Raw genomic sequence first — 15376 nt, 5'->3', positions numbered from 1 at the left:
AGTTTTAGGTGGATTTTACAGGAAATAGAGAGATAGGGGTTAAGTTGTGTTTTCCCCCTAAATTTCCTATATATTTTAGTTTCTTTTTCTTTTTCTCTCACAGTACGGCCTTTGTTCAAGTGTTTACGCCCTAGTGTGATTACGTAACTTTGGCGCCACTGAGCCACAGTTTCTTTCCCTTTAAACTCACCAAAAAAAAGGTAATAACATAAACAGATGCCCCAGCGCGGGAACGGGCCATCTGCTGGTCCGCTGTGCAAAAATTAACCGCCCTTTACTCTGATTGGCTGTGACATGACCAAACGTGCGGTTCATTGGCCAGTCTTGACGTCAGTGAGTAAAGGCGCCCGTCCAGTGTTTAAATCTCATTGGACGAAAACGTCTCGACCAATCGTTACGCGCAGAACGTTTTCTGTTGTGCCATTGGTCTATGGGCTTCCTAGGTGAGTCTGCCATTGGTTATCTGTGACACGTGAGATGGAATCCATGCAGCCGATTGGTTAATTAGCTGCTCGGGCGCGATTTTGCAACGCGGGACAAAGATCCTGTGGGCGCACACAGCTCTGCTCAGACAGCTCAGTGCCACACGCAGGAGACGTGCCGTTACCTTCATCTGATTTTGTCTTTTGGGGATATTTTGTTGCAGAGAAGGGATTTGAGATTTCTTTCTAATTCATCTTTGGAAATGAAGGAGATATTCACTCCAGATTGAAAAGGCGCACTATTTGTTATTTTTGGTTTTCAAAAATAAGCAATCAGAGTCAAAGGTTTTCCCTTTTTTGTCACGCGTACAATGGCTGATAACAAGAACCCACACGTTATTTTTTACAACGATTCTCCGAAAAGAGTTTTGGTGTCTGTCATTAAGACCACCCCGATCAAGCTCAAGAAAACGGAGGCCCTGACGCCGACAAGCCCCGGTTTTAGCGACTTCATGGTCTATCCGTGGAAATGGGGGGAGAACGCCCACAATGTGACTCTGAGCCCAGGCTCAGTGAGCGGGGCCTCGTCCCCAACCGGGACCAAGACAGCCAGCGAAACGGACACTGCTCCCTCACCAGACCAGATGAAGGTAACGTTAGAAACTTTATTTTAGTTAGAAGCTGAGGCCTGACACAGCTTAGCGCCGGGCATGACAGTAAACGTCCACAGACTGAGCAGGGCTGAAAGAGTGAAAGGACAAAGTTCTTCCTCTATAGTTTTGAGCTTGAAATAGAGCGAAACTAATAACATGTAGAATTAATAACATCGCTAACTTCTGCCACTTAGTAGCATTAGGTTTAGAGAGGAGGATCACATGCATGATTGATTTGTTTCCAATAAATAAATAACCACTCTCATAGAAGTTTAGTACAACGTAGAAGCGACTACTTGATGTAACGTTACTCACATTTGACTTCACAATGTGGTCAAATTATTTGTAGAATCAGCACGAACATGGCCGATACAGTCATTTAAAAAAAACGCCCGCGCATTAGGGTGTGTCTTGGTGGATTTTAAACCCCACTTACTTCCTGAATCCGCTCGCACATGACGTGCACCAGCGCGCCAAAAGTAACCGGATGTCAGCGAGTTATAATGTGCAGACATCCCACAGTGTAACACGTGAGCTCGTCGAAGGAAATTATAACTGTTGTCATTAGTAAAACTGCTGTGCACTGAGTGAGTATTTCTCACGTGTTGGAAAGTTAGATCATAAAGCATTTATACTCAAATTATGCACTGGTTCTGCAGACCTGCTAGTAGAAGGAGAACTCAGAATGTTTGTAATGATAATGGATGTAACTGAATAGTAAAAACTGGTGCATTCCTGCTGTCAGGATGGCATCCGCAGAGGCCGTCCACGAGCTGACACTGTCCGGGAGCTGATAAGTGAGGGAGAGACCTCATCCAGCCGTATCCGCTGCAACATCTGCAACCGGGTGTTTCCCAGAGAGAAGTCACTTCAGGCTCATAAGAGGACACATACAGGTGAGAGAGACAGAAAGGCAGGTTCATTGCTCATTCACAAAGGTATACTGTTCTGACCTGACCCATAAAGAAGTGTTTTAAGGAGAAGTAGAGCTATTGTGAGTGCTAAATGGCATTTCCTGTACTGTTTTGAAATGGGTAAGGTCAAGTAAGCACATGTAACAGAAGCATGTTGAACAGGGTTGACAGCGCTGTGTAAATAAATCAATTACTAACTTGTATGACCATGATAGTGCAGCTCCTAAACATTATCTTTTACTCCTCCAGGAGAGAGGCCCTATCTGTGTGACTACCCAAACTGCGGGAAGGCCTTTGTGCAGAGTGGTCAGCTGAAGACACATCAGCGACTACACACTGGAGAAAAACCCTTTGTCTGCTCGGAGAAAGGTGAGTTTGACAGGCATTGTGATTTTTAGGAAAGACTGTGCTATTAGGCCAAATGGAGAGTTAGGTCTGTTTAATTTTTAGGTACTTTCCAGTGAATTGCAATGAGGCTCATGACTGGATCATTTTTAAGTGGCTGAGTTGTCTAAAGCAGATGGAAAGTACCTGTGAAACACAAAACAGACAGACTAACCTTCTGTTGCAATATAACTCAGCTAATGAAAACCAGAATTGTCTGATTAACAAGACTTATTCACTATTATTACTTTACGTATTAAAAGTACTAATTATTTACTGTCTCTTCCATGACCATAGTACACCAGAGATCATGTATTATGCATCTTAGCGATTCCAAAATCACTGACAAAACATGACTTTAATGGTGTACTGTTTACTTATTCCTGTTGCTTTCTCTGCAGGATGTGGCAATCGGTTTACACATGCTAACCGTCACTGCCCCAGGCATCCTTTCTCCCGTCTGAAGAGGGAAGAACCAAAGGAGGGTCTGGGGAAGGCCCAGTCTGTGGATAACAAGGCTGTGGCAGAGTGGCTGACAAAGTAAGTGAATACACAGGACCACACATATTATAGCTTTCAATAGCTGAACTCAGCCATAGTTTAATAGTCTAGTAAAATACTGAATATTTCAGTGTTGTTTTCTGCTTACATGGAATGTTAATATACTCTGTCCTTGCAGGTACTGGCGAACCCGTGAGCAGCGCGCCCCTACAACCACCAAAGTGAAGCCACAGGGAAAGGCAAGAGCAGAAGACCAAGAGCAGCAGGATCCCATGGAGTTTCTCCAGTCTGATGAAGAGGAAGAGATGGCAGAAGAGGAGAAGGGCAGCCAGCTAGGAGCTGCCAAGCGCCGCCTCCAGGAGCAGCGAGAGCGTCTCCACGGTGCACTGGCGCTCATTGAGCTGGCCAACAACGTGTCTGCCTGAACCCCATTTCTTCCTAATCTGGGACTCCCATTCCCTGCTCCTCAGATCTCTATTCCCAGTCTGCCTTCATCCAAATATGTGCTGTAGCTCAAACACATTCATAAACGGCGACTAGTTGAGTTTATTCCATCAAGTTGAAAAAACAGAATTTGAGAAAAAGTAGAACTGGCCTGAGATCAGTGTTGTGAACATCATGACCACCCTAATTCCCAGCACCAGGAAGGCTCAAGCTAAAGCACCTTATTCAGCTTCTATTTTATCCTTTTAGGCTGCTATACTTGTAGATTTAACTATATGAAGAATGTCTTTCTTTCTTCTACCTTCTAAAGGCAAAGAAAGAGTTTCTATTATGTTATAAAGTTTTGTTTGCACTTTGATGGTAACGAGTTGTGTAAGTATATTGTGAGCGTAAGATTGTGTATGACTGATGTATATATGGATTAAGCTCAGATGGATAGAATGATACAGGGTGTGGCCAAACAGGAAACGTTAAGTTGCATTCTGACTGTCAGATGACCTCTCATCATGCTCTCGGGTTTCATCTCCTGTGTTGTAAGCACAATTTCACTGCCGCCGACAACAGTGGCGGTTGAAACGGACTGAGAAAGGTTCAGATAGTTTTAGCCTCACCAATACAAATGAATAGATGAGATTGGATTTAAAAAAAAAAAAAAAAGGTCAAGGGAGCTGGATCAGTTTGACATGTGAAATGGTCAATTTTTTTAAATATCTGAATGAGATGATCATTGCAAGCCTAATCCAGAGGTTTAAAAAAAAAAATCTGAACTTTTACATCAATTCTTCCACTTTTCTCAAGTACATACACACAACTATCTGCCTGACATTAATGGACAAATGCATGGAAAATCCACCCCAAACTGACAAGCTAATATCATGTCAAATGTCCATGTTACTTTTTGCCATATTTCCATTCCAACAGCAGATTTCCTTGATACAAGAAGCATGTTTAAAACTAGAGGCCAAATGTTGTTTTCCAACCAGACAGGACATGTATTATGGACGTAGGTCACCTTTTACATTAAAAGGGGGCTGACCAGTTTTGATAGACCTTGCATGATTGTAGTGTGTTGGTGAACTCTGCCATTAATGTTTGAAGTTTAAATTATATTTATTTTGCTTCTGGCTCACTTTTTGTTCATATGTTTGAGAAGGCTGGATTCATCTGATACAGAGAAATTACTTCTTCAATAATTTATGAGATTTGTTGCATAAATATAGACATCACAACATCCTGTTGATTTTGATGATGCACTTAATCCCCCTGTTGAGTCCTGGATTAAGCTTGCAATGCACTGAAGTTTAGTTTTCTTGTACATGTTCAGGAAAATAGCACTTGTTTTCAAAAACTGATTTGTGTAGTGGTGGGTGTTTTTTGTTTTTGATTTCTTTTAAGCAACACTACATCAATCAACACTGTATGACGCCTCTCCCGTAACTGCCATGCTTCTGGTTGTTTTGATGAAATCTGCACCGGCAACTTGTCACTCTAGCTGTGATGTTCTAATCTGTCTGATTTACAAATTGTCCTTGTAGAATTACAATAAAACTGGAAGGCAAATTAATTGTTGATGATCAAAATGTCGAATGATTTATTGTGCCTGTAATAGTATATTTTGAAGCAGTTCTAACCTTTAGTCTATTCTGCTATTTGAGAATATTAGGGCATTTAATATATACATATTGTGTTTTCAAGCTTTCAAGTTGAATTTTAGTTTCAGTTTCCCCCCAATGCTAACACTCTCCAGCAGTTTTCATGTTTGTGGCATGCATAGAGTGATCTTGCTTGCTTGGTAGTGTTTTTATTACACATTTTAAAGGTAACAAAAAATCTTTACAGACTGTCCATACTGTTATACAATCGCTGGTCTTCAATAAACATTCACTGAACCTGACCCAGAATTTATGTGGTTTTCTTATTCATGATTTTGTTGTGGAATTTAAATCTTTAAAAGTTAAATGCTGAAGCAACATTATGCTTCAATATGAAGCAGAACGATGCCACCAAGTGGTGAATGCTAAAATACAGTTCATTAGTTAGTAGAGTACTTCCGTATTGAATCCTCTGTTATGTGAACCTTCAGCTCTTGTGGTCCGTCTGTGTTTCTTGCTGATGTGCTGTTAAAGGTGAGGTATGAGTACACTAGTCCACCTGACATACTGAAAAACAAAAGATAAAAGCAACAAGTTGCTTTGCTGAAAACAACTGATCATTGTCAGAGTGACTGAAGCAAGACAGTAGGCTTTAATTCAAGGATGCTGGTCTTAAAAAGCTATAACACATGTATTGTTATCTATCTCTGAGCTTGTGCATTCTTGTTTTGTTGTAGATTAGATGTTGTCTTGGAAGTGGAATTTCTTATAAACCAAGCAATGTACAGTAAGTGTATTAAAGATGCTGTGGCTGTATAGGTTTCATCATGTGGTCCAAAGTACTTTTGTTTAACACTAAGTTTAATATTAATAATAACTGGAATAGAAAATAAAATCTTACCAAATGCTGAGACCCAGGAAGTTAGTCCAAGAAAACAGGTAGTCTCCACCCACGAAGATGCCAATATAGGCCACAGCAATATTCTATGGTTTTAATTTTTATGCTTAGTTAGTGATCATCTTAGCAGAAATTGTACAGATAAAACACACTTTTAATCACTGTTATTGTAAATAACTCTTGCATTTGAAGAAAGTGGTTTTTAACATATTTACTGTTTGTATTATTGTTTATCACTATGTGTATTGTTATGTGCAATTCAGATGCATATGCAGATGTTTTAAATGCTGTATTTGTACAGTTGTGCACCTTTGTTGCCACCTTGTTTACCTTTATTGCCCCCACTACTGTGGTAGTGAGGGCTGAGTTATAATGGCTGCACAGGACTATTGAATACATCAGCACAAACCTGAAAAACAGAAGGGTTTTAAAAATGGCTAGGCTGAGATATGATATAAGAGTGACAGAAGTAGACTTTTTAGAATATCCATTTACTGAAGGTATAACAGTAATTGAATTGTTTGAACTGAATTATAGTCACATACCCCATGAAGCAGGACACGAGGAAACAAAAAATAAATGTGGCTTTAACCCAGTCCTTGAACGCAACTGCCTGTGGATCAAAAGATAAAAGGTGGTCAGACAGGAAGAACACTGGGCAAAAACAACAGAAAGAATTCAACAGATCACAGTAACTATAGGCTAGGTACCTCATGTAAATCTCCAGTGAATGCACTTGCCAAAAGCGTGGGAACGACAATGATCAACGCATTGTAAAATAAGACACCATACTTCCCGAGGCCCTTAACAAAGAAAAGGCAACATTATTAGATATGATGTGAACATCATTTGTTCAGGTGTTTGTGTAACAAAAGACAAATCTTAAAATGGTCACTATTACTGCATGTTAACATTTAAAAGTATTAAAATTTCTTCACATTTTACTACTACAGGCCAAAGAAGTGTAGCTGAAATCTAAAATCTAACAGTCAAAAAATCAAATACACGAAACTAGTTGTTTTATATTTTTATATGTATACTGTGTATCCTACTGTGACAGTCAATCTCTTGTTTAAGATCCTGTTTATTTAAAGGGTGGAAAGACAAGACTAAAGCTTGCACTTCAAAATGCTGAGACTAACACAGGCAATCACATCTACATGCATTAAGCTGCTCTCAAAAAAGCAATAAAAATCCTCTCAATGTGTACTTGATGTGCGGGCCTTGTTACCTCAGTGTCAAGTTTCTTCTTGGTGTAAACACTGCTGGCAGCAGTGAAGGCATCATTGAGCAGGATGAAAGTATAGCCCTCCATATCAAAGGCCAGGTCAGAGCTAAAAGAGAGAAAAATATGGAGCGCAGGTGTTTTGTATGCACTTGGTTTAGTTCTCAAGCAATATGTAAACAATTCCAAATACCAAAAAGCCATACCATGCAGCAACCATGGCCCCGAGGACTATGGCCAAAACACTGTACACCAGGCGTTTTGGAAATGTTTTTCTGAAATAGGAAAAAACTGAAACATTCAGATCAAAAACCAAAAGAGGAGAGAAGGAGGCACATGTCAAATTCTCTCCTGTTAAAAAAATAAATCTCATCTTCCAACCTCCTATCTTTTTTTTTTTTAAAATCCTACTAGCTATACACTGTAACTCTCTCCATATGAACGCTAAATACTATGTAATGCAATTCTGTCAGAACTCCACACTATAAAAAGTGCTTCAAAGCTCAAATGGTAAAATAATAACCAGAAATATGTCTTACCTTAGTATATACACTTCCAAGATCATTGTCATCAATATGGTGAATTTCCGCAACACTGTAAACATGGGCAAACTGTAAAAGACAGCATGTGTGAGTGAAGACCGCATCAATAAACACAGTGAAGCTTTAGCTGCATTAGATATAATGGTTACCAGGTCCAACCTGAGTTTTTTGGTGCTTGCCAGCCCTGTGACATGATTCCCCACGTACAGCAAAGGAAGAGGGAAAATCTGGCAACAAAATAAAGGCATATTTTAGAAAACAGATTTACCTAAAGTTAATGATGATCAAGGAACAATTTTGAAAAATAAGAAGTACTTACTTTAAAAAGAATACTTTTGTCAAAATCTTGAAAGTGTACAGCGTTGCTTGTTTTGGCAGCATAAAGGACAACAAGAGTTGTGATCATCTGAAAGGACCCAAGTGGCCATGAACACAAGGTGCGTTTTAAAGCAATAGGCTACTTCAAGGTGGGCAACTTACCTGACCAATCCCCAGACACATGTAGGATGGAAACCTGCAAAAACCAAGACATAAACAGCAGAAGAGCAGTTAGTTCCAGAAAGATCACAATAAGTGACAACCTGACCTGTTTTCTTCAACAAACAGTCTCTCTAATGTCCTGCACATTAACCATGACCCGTGTGCAGTTTTACAAACATACACGATGTTAATTATTCAAAAAGTAATTTCCTCCTGTTGTAGATATGTTGCGCAATAATGAAACCTTCCTACCGAAGGCCAGTGGAGGATTTTAAAACTGCAGTATATTTTTAAAGTGTTTTTTTTTTTTTAAACACAGGCTGCATATACTCTGTAACAGTATTTCAGTCAGAAGCAATTCAATACTTAACTAACTAATCCAGCTATCACTCGGCGCCCTGTGTGTGTGTGTGAGACTATATGAATGACCTGAGGACAGCACCTACCTGAAGCCCGTCAACACGGTTTTATTCACCACCGTGACGAGAAACGAGCTGCCGGCGTAAAACAGCGCGGAGAAGAATTTGAGAAATCCGGAGTGATGATCAGCTTCTGCAGCACAGGCTTTGGCAGACATCGTCACACACCATAAGGACAGGCGGACTACAACAATCCGGGTTTGGTGCCAAATTGGACTGGTGTTTCCTGTCAACCAGTTGTAGGCGTCCAGTTTCCTGTGTCACGTGGGCGGTCCTCACGCTGCATGTTTCAGGAAGCAGAGGAAAGCAAGTCCTGATGGGCTGCTGCACACACGATTCAAAATAGGAAAACGAAGAGATTTTAGAGCATGTCATGTTATTCTACACTGTCAGCAATGTCAAACCCAAAGAGGAAATATAGAGAAAGATTCAAATGGATTATGTGATTGACAGATATCTCAGTGAATGTGTGTTAACAGTTTGTGTCTGAGTAACTTATGTTTTTAGCTTTATATGCTAATGTTTTAGCTGTAAGACTGGACTCATGCTCCACGCTCCTTACAATTTGCCAACCACCACAAAGAGGTGTAGGACCCAAATGCAGGACAGGAAAAAAAAGGCTTTATTTCCATGGAGGTATCAGGACTCAGTAAAAATACAAATTAAATGTATTATCAGCAACCATTAGCAATGCTTCCCCAACACACAAAGGGAAGCAGGATACATATATAGGGAGAATGAACAAAAAGGTAATTGAATCCAGGTGAAATGAATTAAGGTTAAACAAAGCAAAGCTGCCGGGGACCAGTGCAGGGGGATAAAAGGAAGTCACTACAAAGTAAAGGTCCCCTGCAAGAAGTCCCAAAAGGGAATCATGACAGAGACTCAAACATGCTGAAGGTTTTTGGTTTATAAATAGCAGCCATGTTGCTTCAAGTAGTAATTGTTAAGTTTAATTTGCTGAGGTCAAGTACTGTAGCAAACTACCTGGGAGTCCAGAAAAGATTTACCAGACCAAGTGGGTTAATGCACAATGTGGAGCAGGTTTGTGTTTCTGAGTAAGTGTTTCATTTAGCGTTTGGTGCTGATTTGTTGAGGAATGTGCAGCTGCCTCACAGCTGTGCCAAGTGTTTCACCACACAAACACATACAGTAGCAATTCTTCTGTTGGTACACCCCTCACTTTGGCAAACCTGAGGAACCTACAGGCGATGAGTTTCCAATAAAAGAGCAGTAATGATTGCTGTTAATGAAGCATCACATCTCTGTTTGCTGTCAGTGCTTCCACTAGAGGGTAATATTGCATCAAACTTCATAGTGTATAAAAAAACATCTTGAACCAACTGAGAGGCAAGTAAACACAATCACAGTTTCTCCTTCAGTTTGTGTAAATCTGCCCTATTGACACTCCCTCCCTATGTGCTTTTATTCTCATAATGACACAATAAAATTAACACAATCAGTTTTTCCAAACATAGTGTTGCCTTTTGAAGCAAGATGAGGTAAAACGTAATCTTTCTGACAGTCTGAGTGCTGATGAATTCTTTTTTGGAGATTTAGGGCAACAGATTAAAGAGGTTAAATGCTCTTTACATTCAGAGTGAACAACTGTCAGTGGAGAAACCTGCTCTGACTTGAGTACATTCATACAGTCTTTGTACACGTTTGAGAGCGTCTCACTGATTTAAGAGGAGATAATAGGCAGCATTAATTTGCTGGAGGTGATTTCGTGTGGTTTTAAAGCAATGAGTTATTCTTACTCATAACAGCCTGATGCCTTGGGCCTTAAACTGATTGATAGCTCGATGTTGGTGAATAGAGCAATGAACTGGTGGATTAGGGTCCAGTTTATCTTGTCTTGTCATGAACATATATTTTACTTGACTTTTTCATTGCCACTTTTGCAGTTTGATCAAATGTCACGTAAGACCAAACTTGCCACATTTATCAGTGAGGTGTATAACTGTGGTAGTAGCAGAAATTATAACAGGGATGTGCATTAAAGCAACTATCAAATCATTCATGAATGAAACCTGGAGTCTCCAAAAGTCTGTTTTTAAGCTTTGTTTTAGTTTCATTTAAGCATTTCTGCACATAACTTGTTCATCTTGGAGAATTTTTGCTTTTCTGCACTTCTTCACAATCAGCCTTTCTAAAGAAGTGATGCAAGGAAAGAAGATTTTTTTTTGAGAAAGGGAAGAAATTTGTTGTTAACACAGTTAGTTCACTTAGTACCTAGTAGTCAAAAGCTTTTAGAGACAACACTGAATACTTGGTACACAAACAATTTGGTAAAAAGTATTCTTTTATTCTTTTTTAGTTAAAATTATTAATGCCCAATCAAAGTAAAAGTAATAGTACACTCTGTAACTATTAACAGTAAAAAAAATGCTTGTTCTCTGTAAAACATGTCTTCTTTAAATGAGTATAATTCTTGGATATTTTTTTTATGTCTTGTCTTGTCTTATGTCAATTGATCCGCATGATTGGCACAAGTTTTACACCGGATGCCCTTCCCAGCACAATCCTCTCTTAACAATGAAACAATATGAATAAAATAAATGACCTCAGTGAAGACTTTCCAGAAAGTTTCAGAGTGTTTTGCTGTCTCTTTGGTTATGATAGAATCAGTGGACACAAACGAACAATGACAAGCCAGTTTTACTCTCATTTCTTGAATAGTGTTTTTAAGATTCCTCACACATGTAATGTACCATCTCTAGCCTCTTATTTGTCATCAGTGCATGTACAAATAAATGACAAAGAACACAAAATCAAGTTCATCATGATGCCTTTTGATGCACAAGTGTGGTCCACACAGTAAAGTGACTGGCATCTGTCAGCCTCCCTCTGGTTGGTGGTTGGTGTGTTTCTTAGTATAGCCCCAAAACAACCAACACAAACCCTCACATTACATTCTTTTGACCTATCTTTATGATATTACAGAATAGTCTTTACACAAAAGAAATACCTCTGGTGATAGTTTGACCAATCCTAGACAGTCGTCGTCACTACTAGATCACTACTACAGGCACACATAACAATAACATAAAAAAAACAACAACACAGGAATCACATCTGACAGACATTGGATGTTGATTGTATAAATCCAGTGATAAAAGAAGCATTCCCATTGTTTAGCAGTACTATGCTATCAAAGACACTTATTATTTAAAAATGTTACTTAAGTATTAAGTATCATCAACATTTAGCATATACTATGAAAGTTGTAGAAATAAAGGTTCTTATAAGGCAGTAGGCATTTGTCAGTGTCATATTGTCACTGTATCATTAAGAGTGGAGCATTAACATGTAAACAGCTGATTTTCTTGGACAGCTCAATCTAATACATCAGATCATTTGGAAAATGATGGTAAATCTTAATCTGAAAGTAAGAGGATATACAAACAAATTCCATGATTTTTTTTATTCCACTTATGCTTTAAGCCTGTTTTTTATCAGACGCTCCAGCACCTTCTTCATCTGAGGAGGAACACATATGGGAGACGATCTGTCTGTTAAATATAACCTGCAGAGCCACAAGAAAAGGAAATTATGTTTCAGATATAGATAATAGCAGAAATAAACTGTATATTGTTTAGATGTAATCAGAAGTTACACTCAAAGCACTTCATCTAATGTATAGACCATATGTGCATGTGCTGCACTTATTATCATCCTAGTTTTTCGCTAATTGTGGACAGTATACAGAAAATACTAAGAAAAAGAAGAATTGATAACAACCAGCAGAATCGTTTCATTGTTGACCTTCACCACTTACTTCAGTGCAGTGATGTCACAGGCACCGCTGCCATTCTGATCTTTCATAGCATAGACCTTAGATAGCACTTTTTGAGGGAGTCTCTTCATTGTCTTGATGCAGCACTTTGGGATACCAGCTGTAATGTGAGATAAAGATCAATTGTAAGAATGTTGAAAGAACTGATGATGATGATGATGACTGATCAAACTGTATTCTTCAATTTATAATTGAGTAAATTATGTGTCCTGTCAAGTTAAAGTCAGTTTTAATCTCCAAAAACAAAATAAACACTTCCATTATTAACTCCTCAGTCGATACAAAACACATGTAATGTACAATAATACCTTTTGCTCAAGATCACAATAGAAGATGAATTTGAAAAAATCAAAAGGTTAACATCAGAGTTGGACTGAACCGGACTGGAAGTTTGCAGGGTGTATACTGTCGTCTATTTTTAGGAGGTACAGCAGATGAAAGGCCACATGCTGAAACAGGTTTAATATTATTTCTCTGATGTTAGATTCAAGCTAGGAAACAGCTGGATAAGATTAACATTTTTATGTTTGCAACACATTTTAGAATACACTTAACTCACCATGAGGCAATAACTGAACCTATAGAAGTGTTTTCTTGGTTTTAAATGAATATTTGTCATAACAAATGTAGTTCTTACCTTCAGTAGAGCTGATGGCCAAAGCACACAGACAGACAACCACAAACACGATTTTGACATCCATAACGGCAGCACAAATGATAAGAGGGAAATGCGTCCTTGCTGCTTAAATACCTGTACTGAACCCCTCCCCACCAAACCAACCCACCAACCTCCCACCCACCTCCCACCCCACACACCACACACCTGTGTAACCACCCAGCCAGTTTTTTTCTGAGCACAACAGTTTGCTGAAAACGTACGAGCACAAAGCTATTAAACAGAGATGACAAAGTAATTAAACCATGGAACGTAAAGTCTTTTGTGAAGTCAAATGTTACTTTCATTTTCCTTGTTCGAACTGATGTTGCTGGATGAATCAAGTAGAGGTATGCCTCTCTTTAACAGGCTCCAACAGGTCTAATCATCACTAGTTTAATAACGTCTTGTGACTGATGGGTACTGAACTGGAACTTGCCACAAATGACACACCCAGAACAAACAATAGGACACAGGTTATAGTTAAACTGAGGTCAATGGAAAGTTTATTAAGGTCAAATGTCAGCTTAAGAAATGTGGGGCAGGACTTGAAAAAAAAGAGGGCATTTTCACATTTCATATTCAAAGAGTTCAAACACATTAGTATGAGTATTAATAGGATGGTGCTTTTTGCGCGTGCTAGGTGTGAAATGTGCACGTGCACATCTGTGCAAGTGGTAAGTTCAGTGGGTGGTACTGTGGTTGGTTCCTAGAGTCCTAGGTGTGATGTTTGGGTGCTGACAAGGTGAGATGATGTGATATCTGGGTGTTGTTCTGGCTGTGGTCTGCAGCTATTAGTCATTCAGGGATATAAACCATTTGTATTTTTCTTGACTGGTCATATTTTTCTGAGACCAGACACATTTTTCAGAAACCATTCGTATTTTTCTTGACGCATCCAGATGAATTTTTCTAAGAAAAGTGTTTGTATTTTTCTTGACCAGTAATATCTTTTAGAAACCAGTTGTATTTCTCTTGACAAGTCTTTTTTTTTTCAGAGACCAGTTGTATTTTTTTTGACCAGGTGTATTTTTCTGAGACCAGTCGCAATTTTTGAGAAAAGACGTATTTTTTCTGAAGGACAACTATCTAAAGACAGTAATTCAAAGCTTTAAATCCAACTTTACTCTTTGCTCTGTCTGAAGAACATTTTCTTGACTTCACCACGGTCATTTATTGAGTTTCAAGTGCACTTTATGTATATGAGCACTTGGTATTGAGAAACAAAAGAGTGGATTGGTTTTCTCAGATGGAGAAGAGCTTTGGAACTTTTACATTGTGTTAAATGTCTGATCACATCCTTAGATTTTCTACATTTTAATACCAAATTGATACAGTAGGCCACAATACAGTTTTGTCTGTTTATTCACCATATGAGTGAAACATATCTGTTTTTGAAAAGAACTTTCCACGTGACCTGTAGAACCCGCTAACACCGATGTGTTCTGACTCTGTCCGGCCTTGATCGCTTTCAGAGACGGTGACCTCCATTGATGCTTAGGTTCATCAAAATTCTCTACAGACACAATCTGACTAATTCTAATAATCTGACTAATTCTAACTAATCAATAACTAAAACAAAGTGATTGGCTGGAATAATATTAAATCAGGTAGAAATACAAAAACACTCACTTTTTACAGCACTGTGATCTGAGGGGTCCTGCTCCACAACCGCTTGTACGGGTTAGAACAGCACCTGGTAAATTACAGTTTTTGTCAAAACAATACCTTTTCAATGAACAACAACTGTTTGTAAAACTTTAAAAACAGTCCAAATAATTGAAGAACACTCACCGTTTGGAAACACCATCATGATACAACCATGTTGCTAGCAGCCGCACAAACAAAGGACCCACCAAGGACTGATCCTTACAATTCAGATCAGAAGCGCAACAATGGCACGGCCCACGTCACACCCTGCATCACCAATAGCTGCAGACCACAGCCAGAACAACACCTAGATATCACATCATCCCACCTTGTCAACATCCAAACATCACACCTAGGACTCTAGGAACCACACACAGTACCACCCACTGAACCCCTCAGAGACACCTACCACTCCCACATGCACACTCATGGACATACATGCACATTTCACACCTCGCACGCGCTAAAGCAGTATGTGACATATTTTGGCCACATATTCCTTAAACACTTTCCATTCCAACAAAAGATTATGTACCGATAAAGAACTGATTGACATAATTGAATCCATTTTGACAAGGACATGACTCTTATGGCAGGGAATTGTGCTGATCTTCCAGTGCAGAGGCTACTGTTCTGCAGCTGAAACATTCCACATTTGTCTTGTGTACACGTGTGGTGTTCAAAACTGTCACTTGTGCAATTTAACTGAGTGTGCAAGTCACACATAAGAATTACTATGAAAAAAAAAATCAAACTGGTCCCAGGGAGAATTTTATTAGTAGCACAACTGGGTGTTTA

General features: G+C 39.1%; 2 protein-coding genes across 2 annotated transcripts; one reads left to right on the top strand and one right to left on the bottom strand.

Annotated features, from left to right (window-relative positions):
• The first annotated feature begins 552 nt into the window (after nucleotides 1–552).
• Nucleotides 553–4885, top strand: znf367 (zinc finger protein 367). The gene is made up of 5 exons (XM_026322527.2): nucleotides 553–1072; nucleotides 1821–1971; nucleotides 2239–2358; nucleotides 2775–2913; nucleotides 3053–4885. Exons 1-5 carry the CDS (start codon nucleotides 794–796, stop codon nucleotides 3297–3299), a joined length of 936 nt encoding a protein of 311 aa, XP_026178312.1. The 5' UTR covers nucleotides 553–793; the 3' UTR covers nucleotides 3300–4885.
• A 217-nt stretch (nucleotides 4886–5102) lies between these two features.
• slc35d2 (solute carrier family 35 member D2) lies at nucleotides 5103–8733 on the bottom strand. The gene is made up of 12 exons (XM_026322526.2): nucleotides 8502–8733; nucleotides 8056–8089; nucleotides 7895–7981; nucleotides 7735–7802; nucleotides 7573–7644; nucleotides 7240–7308; nucleotides 7040–7142; nucleotides 6519–6611; nucleotides 6354–6421; nucleotides 6139–6217; nucleotides 5812–5894; nucleotides 5103–5477 (listed from the first exon to the last, which is right to left on the bottom strand). Exons 1-12 carry the CDS (start codon nucleotides 8630–8632, stop codon nucleotides 5351–5353), a joined length of 1014 nt encoding a protein of 337 aa, XP_026178311.1. The 5' UTR covers nucleotides 8633–8733; the 3' UTR covers nucleotides 5103–5350.
• Nucleotides 8734–15376: the final 6643 nt, after the last annotated feature.

The sequence above is a fragment of the Mastacembelus armatus genome, chromosome 9, assembly GCF_900324485.2.
Source record: "Mastacembelus armatus chromosome 9, fMasArm1.2, whole genome shotgun sequence".
Lineage (NCBI taxonomy): Eukaryota > Metazoa > Chordata > Actinopteri > Synbranchiformes > Mastacembelidae > Mastacembelus > Mastacembelus armatus.
The sequence above is the reverse complement of the archived record's forward strand: the minus strand, read 5'-3'. Positions and strand labels throughout refer to the sequence as shown.

Coding starts and splice junctions, on each gene's coding strand:
- slc35d2 (XM_026322526.2), bottom strand. CDS start 8,632: ATGTCTGCCAAAGCCTGTGCTGCAGAAGCTGATCATCACTCCGGATTT. Junction 8,090..8,501: donor ACCGTGTTGACGGGCTTCAG/GTAGGTGCTGTC, acceptor TGGTTTTTGCAG/GTTTCCATCCTACATGTGTC. Junction 6,218..6,353: donor CTCGTGTCCTGCTTCATGGG/GTATGTGACTAT, acceptor TCTGTTTTTCAG/GTTTGTGCTGATGTATTCAA.
- znf367 (XM_026322527.2), top strand. CDS start 794: ATGGCTGATAACAAGAACCCACACGTTATTTTTTACAACGATTCTCCG. Junction 1,972..2,238: donor TCATAAGAGGACACATACAG/GTGAGAGAGACA, acceptor TTACTCCTCCAG/GAGAGAGGCCCTATCTGTGT. Junction 2,359..2,774: donor CTTTGTCTGCTCGGAGAAAG/GTGAGTTTGACA, acceptor CTTTCTCTGCAG/GATGTGGCAATCGGTTTACA.